A 22311-nucleotide genomic window follows, 5' to 3' on the forward strand; every position below is an offset into this window, starting at 1 on the left:
CTCAGGAAACATACAAATAAAGAAATCTTCTTTTAAAAAGTAAACCAAGGAAGGTTCAGCATTCATCATCTTTTAAGTCACATAGTTATCCTGATGTGGAGCCAGAATTAACCACAAAGTTCTAGTCAGAAAAGCTCATAAACAACAGAAATCCATTTAAGCATCAATCAAAAGACTCGATGTTAGAATTGTTCATTTTTAATGGCTGTGTTACTGCAGTTAACATATGGAATAGTCTTGCCCATCTGTCCACCTGCAAAACTTCCCTAGTACAACACATAGTATGTGAAAGTTTTATTGATTGCTCTGCAAGCTTAACCAATGAATCACAAATGGAAGAAACTAAGCAAAGGTAAGCATCTTAGGTTCTGTTACAGAGGCCACTGGGCAATGAGACACCTGGAGTCAGCATTGTCAGAGCAGATCTTTACCCAATTAGCATCCCCATGTGCCAGAAGAGGACTCATGCTTGGGCCTCTCTTTAATTTGTTGTTATTGATTTATCGATCAGCCTCATTTTTTACAACCAAATTATGTGACTTTATTTTCTTAATTAAGAATTGCGCCAGCCATAGTGATACATGACCTTAATCCCAACACCCAGGAGGCAAAGACAGGTGGATCTCAGAGTTTGAACCAGCCTAGTCTACAGAGCAAGTTCCAGGACAGCCAGGACTACACAGAGAAACCCTGTCTCAAGAAGAAGAAAAAAGGGAGGAGGGGGAGGGGGAGGGGGGAAGGGGAGGGGAGGGGAAGGAGAAGAAGAAGAAGGAGAGAAGAAGAAGAAGAAGAAGAAGAAGAAGAAGAAGAAGAAGAAGAAGAAGAAGAAGAAGAAGAAGAAAAGACAATTATACTCCACCAAACATACACCCAAGGACTCATAGAAATAAGAATAAGAAATCAATTGTTGTATAGTGCTATGGATTGTTCTTGGTAATTACATGTGACTCTCAAGCACTATGTAATAAAGGCTCCTGCCTTATGAATTATCTTATTTGGATAGTTCTGTGAATATTTCATGACATATTATCTTAAAAATACATCAAGAAATGACATTTTAAACTGAGTGTGGTGGCTCATACCCGTAATCCCAGAATTTGGGGGTTTGAGACAGGGGATTGTGGACTGAAAGCCATCCTGAATGCATAGGAAGTGTCTAGGACAATGCAGTGAAGCTGTCTAAAAGAGAAAAAAAAAGAGGCATCTTAAAAACAAAAGTTTTGTTAGTGTTTCCTTGGCGATAGTGTTCAATATAATTTATATTGAATTATAACATTGGAGTCTTGATCACAAAAAAAAAAAGTCATTTTCTAAAGACTGCCTATTGGGCACTTACTCAGCTCCAAAGGGAGATGCTTTCTCACGCAGCCTTCTCGGACTCTCAGTTCTATAGGTAGGATTCAATCCCACACACTGCTTGATTGATTGTTGGGATGTATTGATCTCTACTCAACAGACAGCAGCAGACAGCTGTGCCCCAAGCACTGGGGAATGAAATCTGAAGCTAGCTGACTATCCACATCAGCCCAGTCAATTTTAGCTGATGTAAATACACCTAATTATTCAGAAATGTTTGCACAGACAGCGTGGGTATACATGTTGTCAAATGCCCTAAAAATCCTTCACAAGTCGAATCAGTTCCTGGGGTCATCTTGGGCCTCTAAGACCTGTGCTGAAATAGTGCTTTGCCTTTCTGAGAAACATCACAGGAAATGGCTTAAGGAACTTCTTATTACAACTTTTACGAGGCAAGAGCCAGGGGCTGGAAGGTGCTTTGCAGCTACCGTCTTATTTCTTACCGCCTGTTTATTATGTCATTTTACAGAAGAATATTGAGTGGGTAACATAGGACTGCCTAGTTATTAAGTGAAATGGCATGTGTGAAAGTCAGAGGCTGTGCCAGGACCCTGACTGTGCAGGTGTGGATGGGGATATTGTTCACAGCTTTATTCTATACTGCTCTTATTACAACCTTGAGAAGAAAGTTCCAGCAGCTTTAGTACCCAAGATGAGTTATACTTCTCCCAAACGATTAATTCTTCTATACATTGTAGAGTCATTATAAATTGTCAGTGTCAAGACCAGTCAAGTGTTCCTTCCTCTGGTTTAGCTCACCAGCCTAAATGTATAGTTCCCTGTGAGAGTTGTGTCTACCCTTGTCCACTGTTTGCTCTTGTGCTCTCTTAGCCCATGTAATCTGCCCTAAATATTTTCTCTGAGAATATAGAAGTAAATAAAGGGATGGAGCAAATAGGGGTTCCCCCCAAAATTGGAGGAGAGCATTCTGCCCTTTTCTTCTTCAAAGCACTTTCAGTGGAACAACTATGTATTTCCAGATCCAAGTCTCCATGATGTTTGATGGCCAGTCAGCTGTCGAAGTGCACCCCAAAGTCAGTGTGGATGACCTGAAGGCCTTCACGTCCATCAGCTTGTACATGAAGCCTCCTCCAAAGCCGGCAGAGCCCACTGGGGCCTGGGTAGCAGATCAGTTTGTCCTCTACCTCGGAAGCAAAAACGTAAGAGCATAGTGTGGGGATTTGAAGGAGATAAAGTTGTCCTCTGACTTGAACAAAGCTGTTGAGAAAAGCAAACAAATTTCCACCCTGATAGTAAAGGCTAGAGATCACTTTAATGGCAGGACTCAAGTTGTGGTTGAAGGGTAAGAGATTCTGGGGTCTGGGACATATTTCTGGCATTGCTTTCTACCAGCATGAATTACTTATATGAATGAATCCAAACAAAGCATTTGAAGGCCTTTGTTAACTGTAGCCTTTGTTTGTTAGTGCCAAATCCTGCTTAAAGATGCATAGCAGGGCTGGTGAGATGGCTCAGCGGTTAAGAGCACCAATTGCTCTTCCAAAGGTCCTGAGTTCAAATCCCAGCAACCACATGGTGGCTCACAACCATCCGTAACAAAAATCTGATGCCCTTTTCTGGAGTGTCTGAAGACAGCTACCAGTGTATACACATATGATGAATAAATAAATCTTTAAAAAAAACATGCATAGGGACTGGTTTTGTCAAGTACGTGATACCTCTGTATCCCTGGCACTGCTGGCACACCCTTGGCAGCCATCAATACTGCCATTCCCATGAGCCTTCAGTAGTTCCCCCCTCTCTTCACCCTGCGCCAATGCAGCAAGCACTTAGAGATAGATAGCACAGGGACAGCACACCCCAATGCAGACCCAGGGAGGGCAGAGATGGAGAGCAGATGCCAGTCTAGCAGCACCTCTAAGTGGTAATTTGGGCGGGAAGTTGACTGAATACAGCAGCTCTTAGGACCTATAACTGTGCTTTACAGAAATAAAAACAAATAACAAAAAAAAAAAAACATTTGTGTGCATTAGATTCATTGATTTCATTTAAGTGACTTCTTGACATTTCAGGCCAAAAAAGAATACATGGGTCTGGCAATCAAAAATGATAACCTGGTATACGTTTACAATTTGGGAATGAAAGATGTGGAGATTCTCCTGGATTCCAAGCCTGTGAGCTCCTGGCCCGCTTACTTTAGTATTGTCAAGATTGAGAGGTAAGGGGAATCCAATGGCAAACGGCTTTGCGAACACACACACACACGCACACTCTTCTTGTGAATGCCATAAGTACTTTTTTCTTTTCCATCTTACTCCTTTTCTTCCCTATTCCAATATTCCTTCCCAAACACCTGAATGAGATAAAAGAAAATAAAAAACTAGAAAGTAGACAGGTCCTTTCTAAATAGCAACCTGATTACCAGATCATTTTACCTTGCCATAAGTTAAAATTTAAAAGTAAGATGTCTGCTTTTCTACTTTTCTTCCATAATTAATATTTCTGTATGTACATGACAATATGATACAATCGAATAACCTGGGTTGTTTTTGATGAAGTGACATTAGCATTTTGACACAATAAAAGTATTTTCTGCAAACTGTTCCAGCTGAAGCAAGCCTTTCTCTCACTAGGGTAGGGAAACACGGAAAGGTGTTCTTGACAGTCCCCAGTCTCAGTAGCACGGCAGAAGAAAAGTTTATTAAGAAGGGGGAGTTTGCAGGAGATGACTCCTTGCTGGATCTGACCCCTGAGGACACTGTGTTTTACGTTGGTGGGGTGCCTGCGAACTTCAAGGTAAGCTATCGAGCTGCATCTGTATCAGTGGAGACCTACAGTGTTTTGTTTTATTTTTTATAAATCCATAACCCCAAAATGTTTCTATGAGATCTCACAGAATAGGAATGACAGCTGGTTTCATTGTGAACTTGTTGTTAAGGATATGTGGTATACATAATCCATACTCAATAAATACCAGTTCTCCACTAAGACATGGGAAACTGCTTATCTAAGTCATCTGTCATACTGATGTAAACTCCGGTATAGAGAGATGTTCATGTCAGAGGGACCGGGGTGGGTCCCCTCTGATCCACTGCCAGCTTCATTCTCTGTCTGCAGCATCTCCATGAAACATGACCATGGACTAATTGATTTTATTTCCCTGTCGTTCAGCTCCCTGCCAGCTTAAACCTGCCCAGCTACTCAGGCTGCCTAGAGCTGGCCACTCTGAATAATGATGTGATCAGCCTGTACAACTTCAAGAACATCTATAATATGGATCCATCAAAGTCAGTGCCCTGTGCCAGGTGAGTGACAGTTAGGAGCTCAGAGCCTTTGACAGTCAGACATAGGCTGTGGACAGGCCAAGTGTGAGCCAATGCACAGGTTCTTGAACTCTTCTTTGGGAAAATTATGTGTAAATGCCAGGCCTGCAATACATGTTTTCCCTTTCCTCTACCATAGATGAACATGCACAGTATTAAATGCATACATATATATTGAAGATATATTAGATAGATAGAGAGAGAGATACACACACACACCTATATGTGTGTGTATTATATATACTTGATTTAAGATTCTAAGATCAGAGGGTTCCAGAAGACTTCAACTATCCTAGTATGTAGAGTGAGAGAAACTCATTTAAAACAGACCATTTGGTTTATTTATATACTTCTTCCTTCACTTGCATGCCATCAGGACATCAGAAGATGTTCTGAAAATGGGTTCCAGAGTCTCACTCAGAAAGCATAGCCAAACCTGTAGCATTCTTGTGACCCTGTGTTCTGTTCCAGGGACAAACTGGCTTTCACTCAGAGTAGGGCTGCCAGCTACTTCTTCGATGGCTCCAGTTATGCAGTGGTGAGGGACATCACGAGGAGAGGGAAGTTTGGTCAGGTGACTCGCTTTGACATAGAAATTCGAACACCAGCTGACAATGGCCTCGTGCTCCTGATGGTCAATGGCGTGAGTACCAGAAAGTCCTATCTATTCCCCTGAGCTTCCTTTTCTCTGTGCTAACCCTTTTCCCAGGAAAGGCCCCAACCCACCCCCAGGGTAAGGGCACCCTATGAATACCTAGCTTAGAAAGCAAAATTGGATTTATTTTTCTCCAAGAAAGCAATCTTTTCTTTTCTTTTTTTTTTTTTTTTTTTTTGGTTTTTCCCAGGCAGGGTTTCTCTGTATAGCCCTGGCTGTCCTGGAACTCACTCTGTAGACCAGGCTGGCCTCAAACTCAGAAATCTGCCTGCCTCTGCCTCCCAAGTGCTTGGATGAAAGGTGTGCGCCACCACTGCCCAGCAAATAAAAGCAATCTTGAGATGCACTTGTCCATACTTCAACGTTAATATATATATATATAATATTAATATGTATTAATATTATATAATATATATCAATATATTATATGTAAGTACACTGTCGCTGTCTTCAGACACCCCAGAAGAGGGTGTCAGATCTCATTACGGATGGTTGTGAGCCACCATTTGTTTGCTGGGACTTGAACTCGGGACCTTTGGAAGAACCTCTGAGCTATATCTCCAACCCCTCCCAAAACCTCTTATCTTGGAGCTGTCTGGTTCTAGGAAAGTCAGAGGAATATATAATATATATTAAATATATAATATATATTAATATTCCCTTTTATAAATAAAAATCTTTTTAAAAACTCACCACCAAGATCTACTATATATTAAGATTTTTCTCCTCATAAGTAATATACACTTGGCAAATACAGACATAAATATGTCATGAAACATTCAAAAGTCATTATAAAAACAATAAATTATATTAATTAGAAATATAAATATTTTTAAATATTTTAAACAAAATGAAATTAATCCTCATCTACTAATAATGTAGAAACCTTTGAACTTGCTAAAAATATCTTATTAATAATAACAATATTAGTAAGAATGGCTTAATAAAATATGCTGTGTGTTTTGAAATTTTTTTTCAGCTCTTTAAGATATAGTGATTCAAGAATGACATCCTAAATCAAACTTCAACTGTTTTATTGGCTATATATATATGTGTGTGTGTGTGTGTGTGTGTGTGTGTGTGTATGACATGTATTATTAGCTGTGCCTACTAAATCATATACTTTTTTTTTTTAATTTCATGCTCCACCTGGCCCAGGTAACCTTTGCTATTTGGCTAGTCCATTTTCTCTCCTGAAGTCAGTTCTTTAGAGCAAATTAGATACTATATTATCTTGTAAATTTTAATAAAATTGCCCCAAGCCACTACACATCTTCTTTGAAAGATTAGCAATCATTTTTCACACACAAAAAAATTAGAAGTATAGATATGACTTAATACTGTGACCAGAGACTGAAGACTTTTACAAGATCTGATCACAAGGTTGACACCGCTGTTTAATTGTGCTAGGACATTTAATTGTGCTGAAAGACATTTGTCAGCACATATAAACTTCAACAGTTTAAAATAAGTCATTTCAAGCGGGGTGTGGTGGCGCACGCCATTAATCCCAGCACTCAGGAGGCAGAGGCAGGCGGATTTCTGAGTTCAAGGCCAGCCTGGTCTACAAAGTGAGTTCCAGGACAGCCAGGGCTATACAGAGAAACCCTGTCTCGAAAAACATAAATAAATAAATAAATAAATAAATAAATAAATAAACTCATTTCATAACAAAAACCATGTGTCTTTTAAATTGACAGCATTGTCAAAACGTCACAGGAAGTAACCAGCACACACCTACCTGTCCCAGAACACTTCCATATCACTCAATGCCTCAATTCAAGATGACTGTCATATCTCCAATAACCTCCAATGCATAGGCTCAAAGAGTGCACCTGGAGCCCTTCAAATGTGGAACTCAATTCAGGAAGTCTCGCCAATTGTGTGAAATCTATGAAAGTCTGGAAATGAAGGCCCAGGGTCAATACTCTGCATCAAAGATCATTTTCTTTCTACATTTCAGATTTTTTTGGTAGGGGAGGTCATGTCCACCCACCCACCCCCTGGCCCCTCAACACAGCACTCCTCTCTATGAGCCCTGGCTGACCTAGAACTCACTCTGTAGACCAGACTGGCCTCGAACTCAAATCTGCCTGTGTCAGCCTGGGAATAAAGGCGTGTGCTCCCGCCACCTGGCTATTTCAGATTTTTTTTTATGATCGCAAATAAAAGTTAAAACATTTTCCCCAAGCCCAGGGACTGTTTCCCATACCAAGGGATATGCAAATCCTTTCAGGATAGCCACACTTATGTGAAATGAAGACTTTTCCATGATACTTTATTTTTCAAATCTTCTTAATTCCTGTATCTATGAACCATGTTCTGAAATGAAAAAGTACAGCCAGCAAGTGACTTGACTGCTGCCAGATTATTTCCACTCTTTAACATCATCTGGCCCAAATGTGTTCCAATTCCATTTTCATTTATGCAAATCCAGTGGCTCAAAATAGTACAGAAATGGTCTTCTTTATCCTAGATCCATATTTGTTGGCATATTGGAGAAACTGTTTAGCCTATCTTGAAATAACTTTGCATTATTGCTAATTTTCATCTCTAAGTGAATATAGTGGCATCTCGGGGCCTATCATATTTTGAAAAGTTGTTTAACAACAAGGCAGTTGAAAAAGTGTGGTATAGTCTATTTTGTCTTGAAAAATTGAAGGTCAATAATGTAGACTCAGTACTCCATACAGTGGTTTGTAGGGTAACATAAAAACAATAGAGGATAGGTATTTTAAATGTTATAAAAATATTAATGCTTTTATTAATATGTAAGAAATAAGTACTGATTTTACTTTAATAATAAGATTTTCCCAAGACAGACTTTCTTTATCTAGTCCTGGCTGTCCTGGAACTCACTCTATAGACCAGGCTGCCCTCGACCTCACAGAGATCCATTTGCCTCTGCCTCCTGAGTGTTGAGATTAAAGGTGTGCACCATCATGATCTGGCTATTTCATTTTTTAATGACATTTTTTTTCTTTAATAGGACTTTTTACTTTTACTTTATTAAGGCTTTCCTGAGACTACTTTAATCTCCCAAAAATTCTACTAATAAAGATTTATAATAGTTCTCTAATTCAGCTAAATTTGGTTCTCCATTCACATCAGTGGTGTTCCCATCTTACAGTTTCTTTTTCTCTGCAGAGTATGTTTTTCAGCCTCGAAATGCGCAATGGCTACCTACATGTGTTCTATGACTTTGGATTCAGCAATGGCCCTGTGCATCTTGAAGACACGTTGAAAAAAGCCCAGATTAATGATGCAAAATATCATGAGGTACAGTCAATGTACTTTGGGTGGGTTTGGGTTTTGACACTTAGATCTATGTATATGACCAGGTGACCAAATGCAATAGGGGGATAGTAAACTAAATACGTTCACATTGAAGAGCAACTGTATACCCTCATCTACTCCACCCAAGGAAAACACATGTTGACATTGCTATCCAAAAAGTCACTGAAAGGTCTCTTCTCAATAAAAGGGACTCATCGACCAAAAGTCTCTTGCTAATCTTAAATGTCCTCATTGCAATAGAAGACCTATGAAAATACTGTATATATGTTGAAAATTACAAAGATCTTGTACTTTGAGCCTCATTAATATAAGGAGGTTATGTGAGTAAATATAGAATTTTCTCTTGAACTTTTTTCTCTAGAATATAGAAATGCAAGTGATTTTTCTCATGAAGATCTCAAAAGTATCCTTCATCCACACTAGCAACTACTCTAAATTATATAATTAATAAAACATAAAAAAGATGTAATATCTTTTAAATTGAGTCCAAATGCAGTGGCTAGCCAGCTATATCTCTTTCCAGTTCAATGTTCAGAGGCTTTCTAAGGATGGATTTCAATAAATGAAGAACTTAACTGTTTGTCTGACTAGCATTTCTGCAAATTCACTAGAACTAGTCACTGTCTTTTATTTATGCAAATCTAATAATTCAAAATAACATAGAAATCTTTCTGAAAACTGACACCCTGGTAGCACTCACTCTATAATCCAGAAAGTACTTGCTTAAGCATAAAGCATGTAATTGTGTTGCCCAATGCTGGAAGGAACGGAAAATGAGTTGTCCGGTGTATAGAAAGTTTTCATTGTGACAGAGGAATAAATTTTAGATATTAAATAGCATGGTGCCATTACAAATACCAATAATTAGAATTTGTAGCTCAATGGTGAAGCACTGTCCTAGCAAGTGTCAGGCTTTCTATTTTAAACCCTTGTGTAGGTATAGTCATAGGAAACCACATGACTAGAGAGAGAGAGAGAGAGAGAGAGCACAAGGGAGTGCAATGAAATAATGAAACTTTAAGAAATATTACATAGATATTGTTAACTTGATTGGGCTAGTAATATAGCAAATGCTTTTGTATGTCCAAACTTAACAAATTGTATAATCTGTTTAAATATGTGCAATTTTGTATTCAAAGATACCTGAATCAAGATTTTTTTTAAAAGACAGATACTTATAAGTTCCCCTCAGAAGAGGCAGAAGAAAATTTAAAAAGAAAACACAAAAAAACAAAAAACAGGACTTATAGAAAACTGTAGCCTAAGAATGTAGGAAGTATCCTTTCCCAGAAAGGGGCCTTCCCCAGGAAGTGTAAACTGTACCCAGAGAGGGGTCTTCCCCCAGGAAATGTAAGCTCTGCCCAGGAAGGGGTCTCCCCCAGGAAATGCAAGCTGTGTGTTTACATTACATAAAAACCATGGTTGTCAGCCCTGAGAGTAAGAAAGGAAACTCTATTCCCTATCTTGTGAACAAAGAAGAATGCAGGTGGTTAGAACCAGGATGGTTAACATACATTACATTGTTCTATAAACAAGCAAAGGATCAATTGTTATACAGACTTACAGTGCATTCTTTCTCTCAGATCTCAATCATTTATCACAACGACAAGAAAATGATTTTGGTGGTGGACAGACGGCACGTTAAGAGCACAGACAATGAGAAGAAGAAGATCCCTTTCACGGACATCTACATCGGAGGTGCGCCCCAAGAAGTCTTACAGTCCAGGTAAAGCCTTTTTAATCTATAACTTTATACTGCTAACAATATACTAATGAGTATACAATACCTAGGAGAGGTCTTGCTTGATACTTTTACATACCTGCACAGGTATAGAACAAACAAATCTGTGAACCTACAGTCCCTCTACAGCCAGCGTTACGACCCTCTTAAATTAGCATCTCACTGTGTAATTTATGTACTTAACTAATATAGCACTACTTTTAAAACATAGTCTCCTGCATTGTTTCTCAAGGGGAGGAAGAGTAGAACAGAGTGCATTGTGCAAAGACGAAACAGTGTGTGTGCTTTACGTTTGTCTTAGTCTTTTTTTTAAAGTGGAATAATTTACTGTTTTATTAATTTTTTTGATTGGGTATTTATTTCATTTACATTTCCAATGCTATCCCAAAAGTCCCCCACACGCTCTCCCACCCACTCCCCCACCCACCCACTCCCACTTCTTGGCCCTGTCGTTCCCCTGTACTGAGGCAGATAAAGTTTGCACGACTAATGGGCCTCTCTTTCCACTGATGGCCAACTAGGCCATGTTCTGATTCATATGCAGCTAGAGACACAAGCTTCGGGGGGTACTGGTTAGTTCATATTGTTGTTCCACCTATAGGATTGCAGATCCCTTTAGCTCCTTGGGTATTTTCTCTAGCTCCTCCACTGGGGGCCCTGTGGTCCATCTAATAGCTGACTGTGAGCATCCACTTCTGTGTTCGCTAGGTCCCAGCATAGTCTCACAAGAGACAGCTATATCTGGGTCCTTTCAGCAAAATCTTGCTAGTGTATGCAATGGTGTCAGCGTTTGGAAGCTGATTATGGGAGGGATCCTCGGATATGGCAGTCTCTAGATGGTCCATCCTTTCGTCACAGCTCCAAACTTTGTCTCTGTAACTCCTTCCATGGGTGTTTTGTTCCCAATTCTAAGTAGGGGGACAGTGTCCACATTTTGGTCTTCATTCTTCTTGAGTTTCATGCGTTTAGCAAATTGTATCTTATATCTTGGGTATCCTAAGTTTTGGCTATCCTAAGTTGATATCCACTTATCAGTGAGTACATATTGTGTGAGTTCCTTTGTGATTGGGTTACCTCACTCAGGATGATGCCCTCCAGGTCCATCCATTTGCCTAGGAATTTCATAAATTCATTCTTCTTAATAGCTGAGTAGTACTCCATTGTGTAAATGTACCACATTTTCTGTATCCATTCCTCTTTTGAGGGGCATCTGGGTTCTTTCCAGCTTCTGGCTATTATAAATAAGGCTGCTATGAACATAGTGGAGCATGTGTCCTTCTTACCGGTTGGAACATCTTCTGGATATATGCCCAGGAGAGGTATTGCGGGATCCTCCAGTGGTACTTCAAACTCTTCAATAGTATCAATATTTAATAGAGAGTATATACACTCTTGAGGGTGTACAAGAGGTCATGGTTTGTGTGTATTGTTCTAGTGAATTCAAAAATTCAGCTCTTACTATACATCAATTTCATAGAAACAGAGCTGGAGAGAAGGCTCAATGGTTAAGAACACAGGCTACTCTTGCAGAGGTCCTGGGTTTGATTCCCAGCACCCACATGGCAGCTAACAACCATCTATAACTCCAGTTCCAGGGTGATCCAGCGCCCTCTTCTGACCTCCATGACCAGTGTATGCACATGGTGCACAGACATATATACACAGGCAAAAATACCCATATGTATAAAATTAAAATAAATCTCAGAATTAATAAATGCATACAAACAATGGTTCTAAAAACTTTTTTTAATTTTTAATATTTTTTATTACATATTTTCCTCAATTACATTTCCAATGCTATCCCAAAAGTCCCCCATAGCACCCCCCACTTCCCTACCCACCCATTCCCATTCTTTTGGCCCTGGCATTCCCCTGTATTGGGGCATATAAAGTTTGCAAGTCCAATGGGCCTCTCTTTCCAGTGATGGCCGACTAGGCCATCTTTTGATACATATGCAGCTAGAGACAAGAGCTCCGGGGTACTGGTTAGTTCATCATGTTGTTCCAACTATAGGGTTGCAGATCCCTTTAGCTCCTTGGGTACTTTCTCTAGCTTCTCCATTGGGAGCCCTGTGATACATCCAATAGCTGACTGTGAGCATCCACTCCTGTGTTTGCTAGGCCCCGGCATCGTCTCACAAGAGACAGCTATATTTGGGTCCTTTCAGCAAAATCTTGCTAGTGTATGCAATGGTGTCCGTGTTTAGAAGTTGATTATGGGATGGATCCCTGGATATGGCAGTCTCTAGATGGTCCATCCTTTCATCACAGCTCCAAACTTTGTCTCTGTAACTCCTTCCATGGGTGTTTTGTTCCCAATTCTAAGTAGGGGGACAGTGTCCACATTTTGGTCTTCATTCTTCTTGAGTTTCATGCGTTTAGCAAATTGTATCTTATATCTTGGGTATCCTAAGTTTTGGGCTAATATCCACTTATCAGTGAATACATATTGTGTGAGTTCTTTTGTGATTGTGTTACCTCACTCAAGATGATGCCCTCCAGGTCCATCCATTTGGCTAGGAATTTCATAAATTCATTCTTCTTAATAGCTGAGTAGTACTCCATTGTGTAAATGTACCATAATTTCTGTATCCATTCCTCTTTTGAGGGACATCTGGGTTCTTTCCAGCTTCTGGCTATTATAAATAAGGCTGCTATGAACATAGTGGAGCATGTGTCCTTTTTACCGGTTGGGACATCTTCTGGATATATGCCCAGGAGAGGTATTGCTGGATCCTCCGGTAGTACTATGTCCAATTTTCTGAGGAACCGCCAGACTGATTTCCAGAGTGGTTGTACAAGCTTGCAATCCCACCAACAATGGAGGAGTGTTCCTCTTTCTCCACATCCTCGCCAGCATCTGCTGTCACCTGAATTTTTGATCTTAGCCATTCTGACTGGTGTGAGGTGGAATCTCAGGGTTGTTTTGATTTGCATTTCCCTGATGATTAAGGATGTTGAACATTTTTTCAGGTGCTTCTCTGCCATTCGGTATTCTTCAGGTGAGAATTCTTTGTTCAGTTCTGAGCCCCATTTTTTAATGGGGTTATTTGACTTTCTGGAGTCCACCTTCTTGAGTTCCTTATATATATTGGATATTAGACCCTTATCTGATTTAGGATAGGTAAAGATCCTTTCCCAATCTGTTGGTGTTTTTTTTGTCTTATTGATGGTGTCTTTTGCCTTGCAGAAGCTTTGCAGTTTCATGAGGTCCCACTTGTCAATTCTCGATCTTACAGCACAAGCCATTGTTGTTCTATTCAAGAATTTTTCCCCTGTGCCCATATCTTCAAGGCTTTTCCCCACTTTCTCCTCTATAAGTTTCAGTGTCTCTGGTTTTATGTGAAGTTCCTTGATCCACTTAGACTTGACCTTAGTACAAGGAGATAGGAATGGATCGATTCGCATTCTTCTACATGTTAACAACCAGTTGTGCCAGCACCATTTGTTGAAAATGCTGTCTTTCTTCCACTGGATGTTTTTAGCTCCCTTGTCGAAGATCAAGTGACCGTAGGTGTGTGGGTTCATTTCTGGGTCTTCAATTCTATTCCATTGGTCTATTTGTCTGTCACTATACCAGTACCACGCAGTTTTTATCACAATTGCTCTGTAGTAAAGCTTTAGGTCTGGCATGGTGATTCCACCAGAGGTTCTTTTATCCTTGAGAAGAGTTTTTGCTATCCTAGGTTTTTTGTTATTCCAGATGAATTTGCAGATTGCACTTTCTAATTCGTTGAAGAATTGAGTTGGAATTTTGATGGGGATTGCATTGAATCTGTAGATTGCTTTTGGCAAGATAGCCATTTTTACAATGTTGATCCTGCCAATCCATGAGCATGGGAGATCTTTCCATCTTCTGAGATCTTCTAGAATTTCTTTCTTCAGAGACTTGAAGTTTTTATTATACAGATCTTTCACTTCCTTAGTTAGAGTCACGCCAAGATATTTTATATTATTTGTGACTATTGAGAAGGGTGTTGTTTCCCTAATTTCTTTCTCAGCCTGTTTATTCTTTGTGTAGAGAAGGGCCATTGATTTGTTTGAGTTAATTTTATATCCAGCTACTTCACTGAAGCTGTTTATCAGGTTTAGGAGTTCTCTGGTGGAATTTTTAGGGTCACTTATATATACTATCATATCATCTGCAAAAAGTGATATTTTGACTTCATCTTTTCCAATTTGTATCCCTTTGATCTCCTTTTGTTGTCCAATTGCTCTGGCTAGGACTTCAAGTACTATGTTGAATAGGTGTGGAGAAAGTGGACAGCCTTGTCTAGTCCCTGATTTTAGAGGGATTGCTTCAAGCTTCTCACCATTTACTTTGATGTTGGCTACTGGTTTGCTGTAGATTGCTTTTATCATGTTTAGGTATGGGCCTTGAATTCCTGATCTTTCCAAGACTTTTATCATAAATGGGTGTTGGAACAATGGTTCTAAAAACTTAAAAGCAATGCTGAGGTAATCCTGTGTGGTAGCTCTCTTTGGAGTAACCTGGAAAGCTTTTCATAAAGCCACTTGCTTTCCTAAAATTATTACTCTTCTGAAGTCAGGCTTCAATGTTTAAAAAAGGAAAAAAAAATCCTGAACTCAAGTGAGAGCTGATGATGGAGCCCACCCCTCATGTAACAGAAGCATCCCTCACCATGAGCATCAAAACCTCTGAGTGAAGTTAGTGTTGTGTAATGATTACCTCAGAAGGGTATATGAGATTTCAATGGTTACAAAGTTCTTATTTATCTTGAGTCAAATCCTTTCCAGGTTGCAAATTATCATATCTAAAGAAGGCTCTCCCAAGTTTTTCTGAACTAAACACCTTCTTCAGTCCTTTAACCATGTCCCATGGAGCCTTGACCACTATGTCAGCCTGCTTACGTATGAAGAGTTAACATATGACAATATTATGAGACAAAGATGTTGTTGTGTTGGTCAATGACTGCTGAGAATGGGGCCTACCCTAAGGAGTGGTTTGTGGGCTGGGTGGTAGTAACACACACCTTTAGTCCCAGAGCTTGGGAGATAGGTCAGCCAGGGCTATAAAGAGAAACCCTGTCTCAAAGACAGAGATAGGGGCTGGGGAGAAAGGTTTGTTTCTTCAGTGAGACTCCCTTGGAGAATACTAATTTTTCAATTGCAAGTAGCTTTCAATTGAAGATGCTTCTGGGTTAGGGATGGAGATGTATGTCCACGTCTCCTTTCAGCTGTAGGACCCCATCTGGCGCAGACCTGCACAGCTCTGAGACCCAGCCATCTGACATTCTCTAGGACCTGCCTCTAGCTTTCCTTGATTAGAATATGCTACAAATAAGGCTAAACCCATTAGAAGGTGTCTGAAAACATGAGGTCAAATCCTATCTTGGTATTTATTATGTAAGGGAATAAGTGTCTTTCCAATTTCTATGAAATTGCCAAGAGTAAAGTATTTTCTATCTGTAGCATATCAACTCAATCTCAAGAATCTATAAAAAAATAAATTAATGCTGGGGGGAGGATATAGGGGGCTTTGGGGATAGCATTTGAGGCGTAAATGAAGAAAATATCTAATAAAAATGCCTTAAAAATGAATGCTACCATTTCTACCTATATCATTTGAGTGTTATAAAAGTAGCAATTGATAATGGAAGTTAAAAGGTTTTGAAAACTATAAAGAAGTAAGCGAGTTGTTTTGACTTGGAGCAGTTTACTACACACAAAGGTTTAACACAGCCATGTGCTTGTCAAAAAAAAATATGAGACATTGAATGGTTTGAAAGCTACTGAGATTGTAAGTCAACAGATCTCTAATATATATAGTACCAATGAGGACTGATTTCTACTTCCAGGACCCTAAGAGCACACCTTCCCCTAGATATCAACTTTAGGGGATGCATGAAGGGCTTCCAGTTCCAAAAGAAAGATTTCAATTTACTGGAGCAGACAGAAACCCTAGGAGTTGGTTATGGATGCCCAGAGGACTCTCTGGTGAGTACCATTCACAGGTAAACATATGCTTTCTATAGCTAGATCAGCCCTTTCTGCTTCTCTGGGCTCCTTTCTGCCGCCAAGAGAAAGAACTCTCGTTAAACTAGAAAGGCCGTGGGACCCTCCTTGTGTGGCTGCTCCAGTTTCCAGTGGACCTGGCATCCAAAGCCCAGAGAGACTGTTCGGATGCCACTGGTCACTCGGGTGTAAGAAATGGGAATGCTGAAACCCAGCTGCTGTCAGAACAAGGAAGGAAGGCGAATGCGCCTGAACCCTGGCAAAAAACAACTGAAACACAAACCGCTTGCACAGCAGGCATGGACCTTTGTATATGAAAACTCACAAAAGTGTCCCATAACTACCAAAAACCCTATGTTTACCTTTTTTCTCCCCCACACAGATATCTCGCAGAGCATATTTCAATGGGCAAAGTTTTATTGCTTCAATTCAGAAAATATCTTTCTTTGATGGCTTTGAAGGAGGCTTCAATTTCAGAACATTACAGCCAAATGGGTTACTATTCTACTACACATCAGGGGTAAGTGCTTGCTTTCCTCAGAGGACACTCTGTGTAGCCATCTTGTCTATCAAAAACAAGTTTTAGGCATGATAAAAGTAAATTTGGACTCAAATATGACTCACAAATACACATGCTATCAAATGCTAAATATGTTATATACATATCTTACTTATAATATCTTATTAATGCTTGAGAATTTTATACAATGTATTTGATCATATTCAAACATGTATACACACAAACAGGTTTTTCCTCTAACTTCCCCCAGTTCATTCTACCTTCCTTCTGACCCCAACCAGTGTCCGTGTGTGTGTGTGTGTGTGTGTGTGTGTGTGTGTGTGTGTGTGCATATCTTTAAGTCCAAATCCATGTCCCATTTTTGGCTGTGCACTCCACTGAACTTTACTATGCACACTTTGACTAGTTATGAATTCTGAGTTAACCACTATTCATTGCACAGAGAAACTTCTTTGATGATATCTGAGAACTGCACTAATCTTGGGTATAGAGATAAGAAGCTAGAATGCAGTTATGTCTGTCTAGAACATAGTATCTATATGTTCTAGACATATAGTAGTAGGTTCCTCCCTGAGGCCTGTGAGCTCCCCGACCACAGGTTGTTGGCCAGATTGACAGTACTAGGCATGTGTTTCCTTCTATGGAGCAGGCCTTAAACCTCAAGCAGTTGATTGCCTCTGTAACATTCATGCCCCTATTACAATCACAGATATCTCTTGACCTGAAATTCAGTCCTGCCCCTCAGGAGTTGGTGGGCAGAATTCAAGAAGCCTGTAGACTCACCTGTGGCAAATTATATCTTCATTTTCTCTAATTGAAAGAACATTGTCTCCTATTTTTAATATTGAAACGAACCACAGTAGTATGAGCAGTACCTCTAATTTTGTTGCTGAATGAAATCACAAATATTTTCCACATTACAGTTGGCACAGACACTTGACAATATCATTTTTGCTCATTTCTACTAGATTCAAAATGTAGATGCTATTGGGTCTACTAGATCTATTACCTAATGTCTTTATAAAGAAGACGAGCGCATATGTAGCAAAAGATGGCCTAGTCGGCCATCACTGGGAGGAGAGGCCCCTTGGTCTTGCAAACTTTATATACCTCAGTACAGGGGAACGCCAGGGCCAAGAAGTGGGAATGGGTGGGTAGGGGAGTGGGGGGGGGGGTATGGGGGACTTTTGGGATAGCATTTGAAATGTAAATGAAGAAAATACCCAATTTAAAAAAAAAAAGAAGACTAGCACTATGTTTCACAAATTCTCTGTTTTACCATTTAGAGAGGAATATTTCAATGTACTAGATAATCTTCCTATTCCTGTATATTTTTGTCTTAAACATTTTAGAATGTTGATTTATGAAGAAAATCACATATATCCACAGCCTGCCAGAAGCACCAATGACAGCATAATAACCTCTGAGCATAAGAACAAAAACACTCGTGATTTAATGTATAAATTAGAGAGACTTTACATTCTTCTTTACCTTTGGATTTACAATAGAATTCTCAAGTTCAGCTTATAAAACTTACATCAAGGGGCTGGAGAAATGGCTCGGTGGCTAAGAGCACTGAGTGCTCTTCCAGAGGTCTTGAGTTCAATTTCCAGCAACCACATGGTTGCTCACAACGATCTGAAATGGGATCAGATGCCCTCTTCTGGTGTGTCTGAAGACAGTTACAGTGTTCTCAAATACATTAAATAAATAGATAGATAAATAAATAAATAAATAAATAAATATCTTTTCTTTTTTTTATTATTCTTTGAATTTTTTCTTTTTTTTAATTAGGTATTTTCCTCATTTACATTTCCAGTGCTATCCCAAAAGTCCCCCATACCCTCCCCCCACCCCCCTACCCTCCCACTCCGACTTTTTGGCCCTGGTGTTCCCCTGTACTGGGACATATAAAGTTTGCAAGTCCAATGGGACTCTCTTTCCAGTGATGGCCGACTAGAGATATGCAGCTAGAGAAATGAGCTCCAGGGGTACTGGTTAGTTCATAATGTTGTTCCACCTATAGGGTTGCAGATCCCTTTAGCTCCTTGGGTATTTTCTCTAGCTCCTCCATTGGGGGCCCTGTGATCCATCCAATAGCTGACTGTGAGCATCCACTTATGTGTTTGCTAGGCCCCGGCATCGTTTCACAAGAGACAGCTATATCAGGGTCCTATCAGCACAATCTTGCTAGTGTATGCAATGGTGTCAGTGTTTGGAGGCTGATTATGGGATGGATCCCTGGATATGGCAGTCTCTAGATAGTCCATCCTTTTGTCTCAGCTCCAAACTTTGTCTCTGTAACTCCTTCCATGGGTGTTTTATTCCCAATTCTAAGAAGGGGCAAAGTGTTTAAAACTTACATCAAAAATAAAGGGCTGGGTATGTGGCTCAGTGGTAGTGAGCTGGTAGTGAGCTCTAACGTATATACAGCCCTGGTTCCATCTTCATGCCCATGAAAATGAATAAGATATATAGAGGTCTGGCAAAGCTAAGTTTCAGCTGATATATCTCTGTCCAAGCTATGATTTTTGAAAGCAAATTTTGCTTCTTGCGCTAATCTGTAGTCTCTCACCTCCTTGAAATTTATTTCTTTTGTATGTGTATATCAGGAGTGTACACACAAGCTTGTACACGTGTGTGCTTGTGCATGTTGAGGCCAAAGGGCAAGCTAGGTGGGTGTCATTCTTCCTCAAATGCCATCCAGCTTGGACTTGTTTTGTTTTTGAGGAATCTTTCACTGGCAAGGTGGCCAGTGAACCCCAGAAATCTACCAGTCTCTGTCTCCCCAGTGCTGGGGTTACAGGTGTGTGCAGCCATGTCCGGCCTTCTTTGTGGTTCTAGGGAACAAGTTGGGTCCTTCATGCTTGCACAACAAGCACTTTGTAAACTGCTATTTCCTCCTAGCCCTGTTTCTTTTTTTCAATGTAATTTAAATCAATAGCATCTATGCCGATTTATAAATAGCTTTTTGTAGGACTTTTGTGTTGCGGGAAATATCAAAAACAGAACAGGCACATTCCTGCACACATGCTGGTAACTCTCGGCCCCATTGTGGTTGAACTGACTCTGTCTCTACCCACCAACTCTCCGGCAGTGCCGAAACTCCAAAGTTCCTCTCACTGCCACACAATGACTGTCCATCCCAAGGTCAGCCATCACAACAACCATTTACCTGGTAGAATCAAAACTCTTAAAGCTTATAATTAACCAATCAGATTTATGTATCAATAAATTCTCAATTTACAAAATGCCAATACAATAATTTCAGAACCAATTGCTAATGATAAAGGCTTTATCCCAATTACTTTAATCTTATGGTATCATAACTACCTGTGGCTGGTTAAAGTCACACTGGTTCATGTCCTTCTCCATCTTGGCCTTCCCATTATCCCCTCAATTTTCTCTGTCTCTGCAACTCTTAGCTCTGCCTCCCTTTTCCCTGTCCAATCACAGGCCTCCTGCTGTGCTAATGTATTTGGACAGGGAAAATCCTGCCACACTTTTGCACCAAATCTTGCCTCAGATTATCCTGGCTCGTTAGATAATTTTCTTTCACAAACAGTAGGCTGGGTTTGTGTGCAGTTCACAGGGTTTGTGGACTAAGCTGGCCTTAGAAGTTGATGTAAGGAAAAGAAAACATTATCCTCATCTGCCAATGCTGTAAAACACACACTAAGCAAATTCAGAAAAGAAGTAACTTCTGCTTCCTGAAAGTTCTCTCCTGTCCTGATATATCAACAAGAGAGAAGCATCTTTAAAAACCATATTAGTGAATTAGCTCCAGTCTCTTCATCTAGCTATATCCTCCTGGAGGCTTCAAAGGGATCACGTGACATTGATATGGTAGAAATGCTTAGGGAAGGAAAGTCATTGAGACTGAACCATCTCTTTGCATGGCAAAACCACCAAAGGCTTTCAGTTCAAAATATGGGTGTACCTTTTATTCCATTGAAGTATATGAAAGAGAGGCGAGACAGACGCAGAGACAAGGAAAGAGTGTGTATATGTACAAGTATATCCATGTTATGTGTAGCGGTCAAAACACAACTCTTAAGCATCAATTCTCACCTTTCTCCTTGTTCCGAGGCCACAGGTACTCTCTTGGTTTTGCCACTTCCATGGGTACTCCAGGCTAGCTGGCTGGCTTGCGATACTCCTGTCTATATGTCCTATCTTACCATAGTAGTGCTGTATTATAGATGCATGCTACTGGATCTAGTTTTTACATCGATTCTGGGGTTCTGAATTTAGGTCATCAAGTTATCAAGGCAAGCATGTTTACCTGCTGAGCCCTCCCCAGCCCTAAACATGTCTACTTCTATAAGGAAGGAGCACTAACATGGGCAAAGGTGTTTAATTGTTGCTATTCACAGAAATTACCCTACTGGCAAACTTTCTGCACACCGTGTGTTCCTTTAAGCAATACCATCAAGCAAATTTGAAAATACATCTGGTTTTTATCCTCGGATTCCTACTTAAACACCTGTGCTTGTGTTTCAGTCGGACGTGTTTTCCATTTCGCTGGACAACGGCACTGTTGTCATGGACGTAAAGGGCATCAAGGTTATGTCAACAGACAAGCAGTACCACGATGGGCTGCCCCACTTCGTGGTCACCTCCATCTCAGACACAAGGTACCACCCCTCACTTCTTATACTCCCCTCCCCCCCCTGCCCCCCGATCTTTGTTTGCAGTGTATGCTTCTGACCCTGCTGTAGTTACTAGGCTAAATTGTTGCTTTCTAGTGCTCCAAAAAGTGATGGAAGGAAACATTCATTACCTTCTTCCAAAAGGATGCTACTGATTTTCAAGAGATACCAAATAAGCCATCATAAAGTTGCTTAATAAATGCAGACTCTTGGGGCCTGGGGATGGGGGTTGTGTCCATAAAAAGATGAGTTTTCATCTCTGTACTGACAGTGCTTACCTACACTACTTGGTGAATGAAGTGGTTTCTTGCATATAGAAGAGTTTAGGCAAATACTGGTTGTGTTTAGATTTTAAACCTAAACAGTAAAGGGTGTTACATTTATGACAGCATTTTAGTGTGTGTGTGTGTGTGTGTGTGTGTGTGTGTGTATTACTGAATTTCTTTCTCATAAAACAAAATGTTTTGAAATAACAAACCTCTTTTTAAGACTGGTGCTGTGCAGTCTCTTTGTGCGAAACATCCCATCCAAAGTGAATGGCTGTACAGTTTCTCTAGACTGTTTCTAATGATTAACCACCCTGTGTGCTGTGCAACGAAGCCCCCTAGAAACGGGATGAGTCCCAGAGGCCTGCTCCGGTTTTCCACTAAGAAAATATTCACTATGGAGATTTAGATTCCAACCTCCGTTTGAAGAGCCTGTCTTGCAGGCCCAAATATTTAGCCATTTCCTCCTGTGCCTCCTGAGAAATCTGTCTTTCCTTTGAGATATTTAATTTTGACCTTGGGCGAAAACCTACCTGTTTGCTGAAAAGTAGCATTCAGTCAAAC

At 40.1% G+C, this 22311-nt stretch overlaps 1 protein-coding gene across 1 annotated transcript in view; it reads left to right on the forward strand.

Annotated features, from left to right (window-relative positions):
• The window catches only part of Lama4 (laminin subunit alpha 4), a 146397-nt gene that overhangs the window by 102721 nt on the left and 21365 nt on the right, over nucleotides 1-22311 (forward strand). Inside the window, exons 19-28 of the mRNA XM_021173805.3 lie at nucleotides 2337-2516; nucleotides 3390-3535; nucleotides 3951-4113; nucleotides 4489-4622; nucleotides 5112-5283; nucleotides 8443-8574; nucleotides 10176-10318; nucleotides 16153-16291; nucleotides 16692-16829; nucleotides 21333-21466. Coding sequence (XP_021029464.1) covers nucleotides 2337-2516; nucleotides 3390-3535; nucleotides 3951-4113; nucleotides 4489-4622; nucleotides 5112-5283; nucleotides 8443-8574; nucleotides 10176-10318; nucleotides 16153-16291; nucleotides 16692-16829; nucleotides 21333-21466 — 1481 coding nt within the window. The remainder of the gene's footprint in view (nucleotides 1-2336; nucleotides 2517-3389; nucleotides 3536-3950; nucleotides 4114-4488; nucleotides 4623-5111; nucleotides 5284-8442; nucleotides 8575-10175; nucleotides 10319-16152; nucleotides 16292-16691; nucleotides 16830-21332; nucleotides 21467-22311) is intronic.

Source organism: Mus caroli, unplaced genomic scaffold (genome assembly GCF_978045245.1).
Source record: "Mus caroli unplaced genomic scaffold, Mus_caroli_1 scaffold_9, whole genome shotgun sequence".
Classification (NCBI taxonomy): Eukaryota; Metazoa; Chordata; class Mammalia; order Rodentia; family Muridae; genus Mus; species Mus caroli.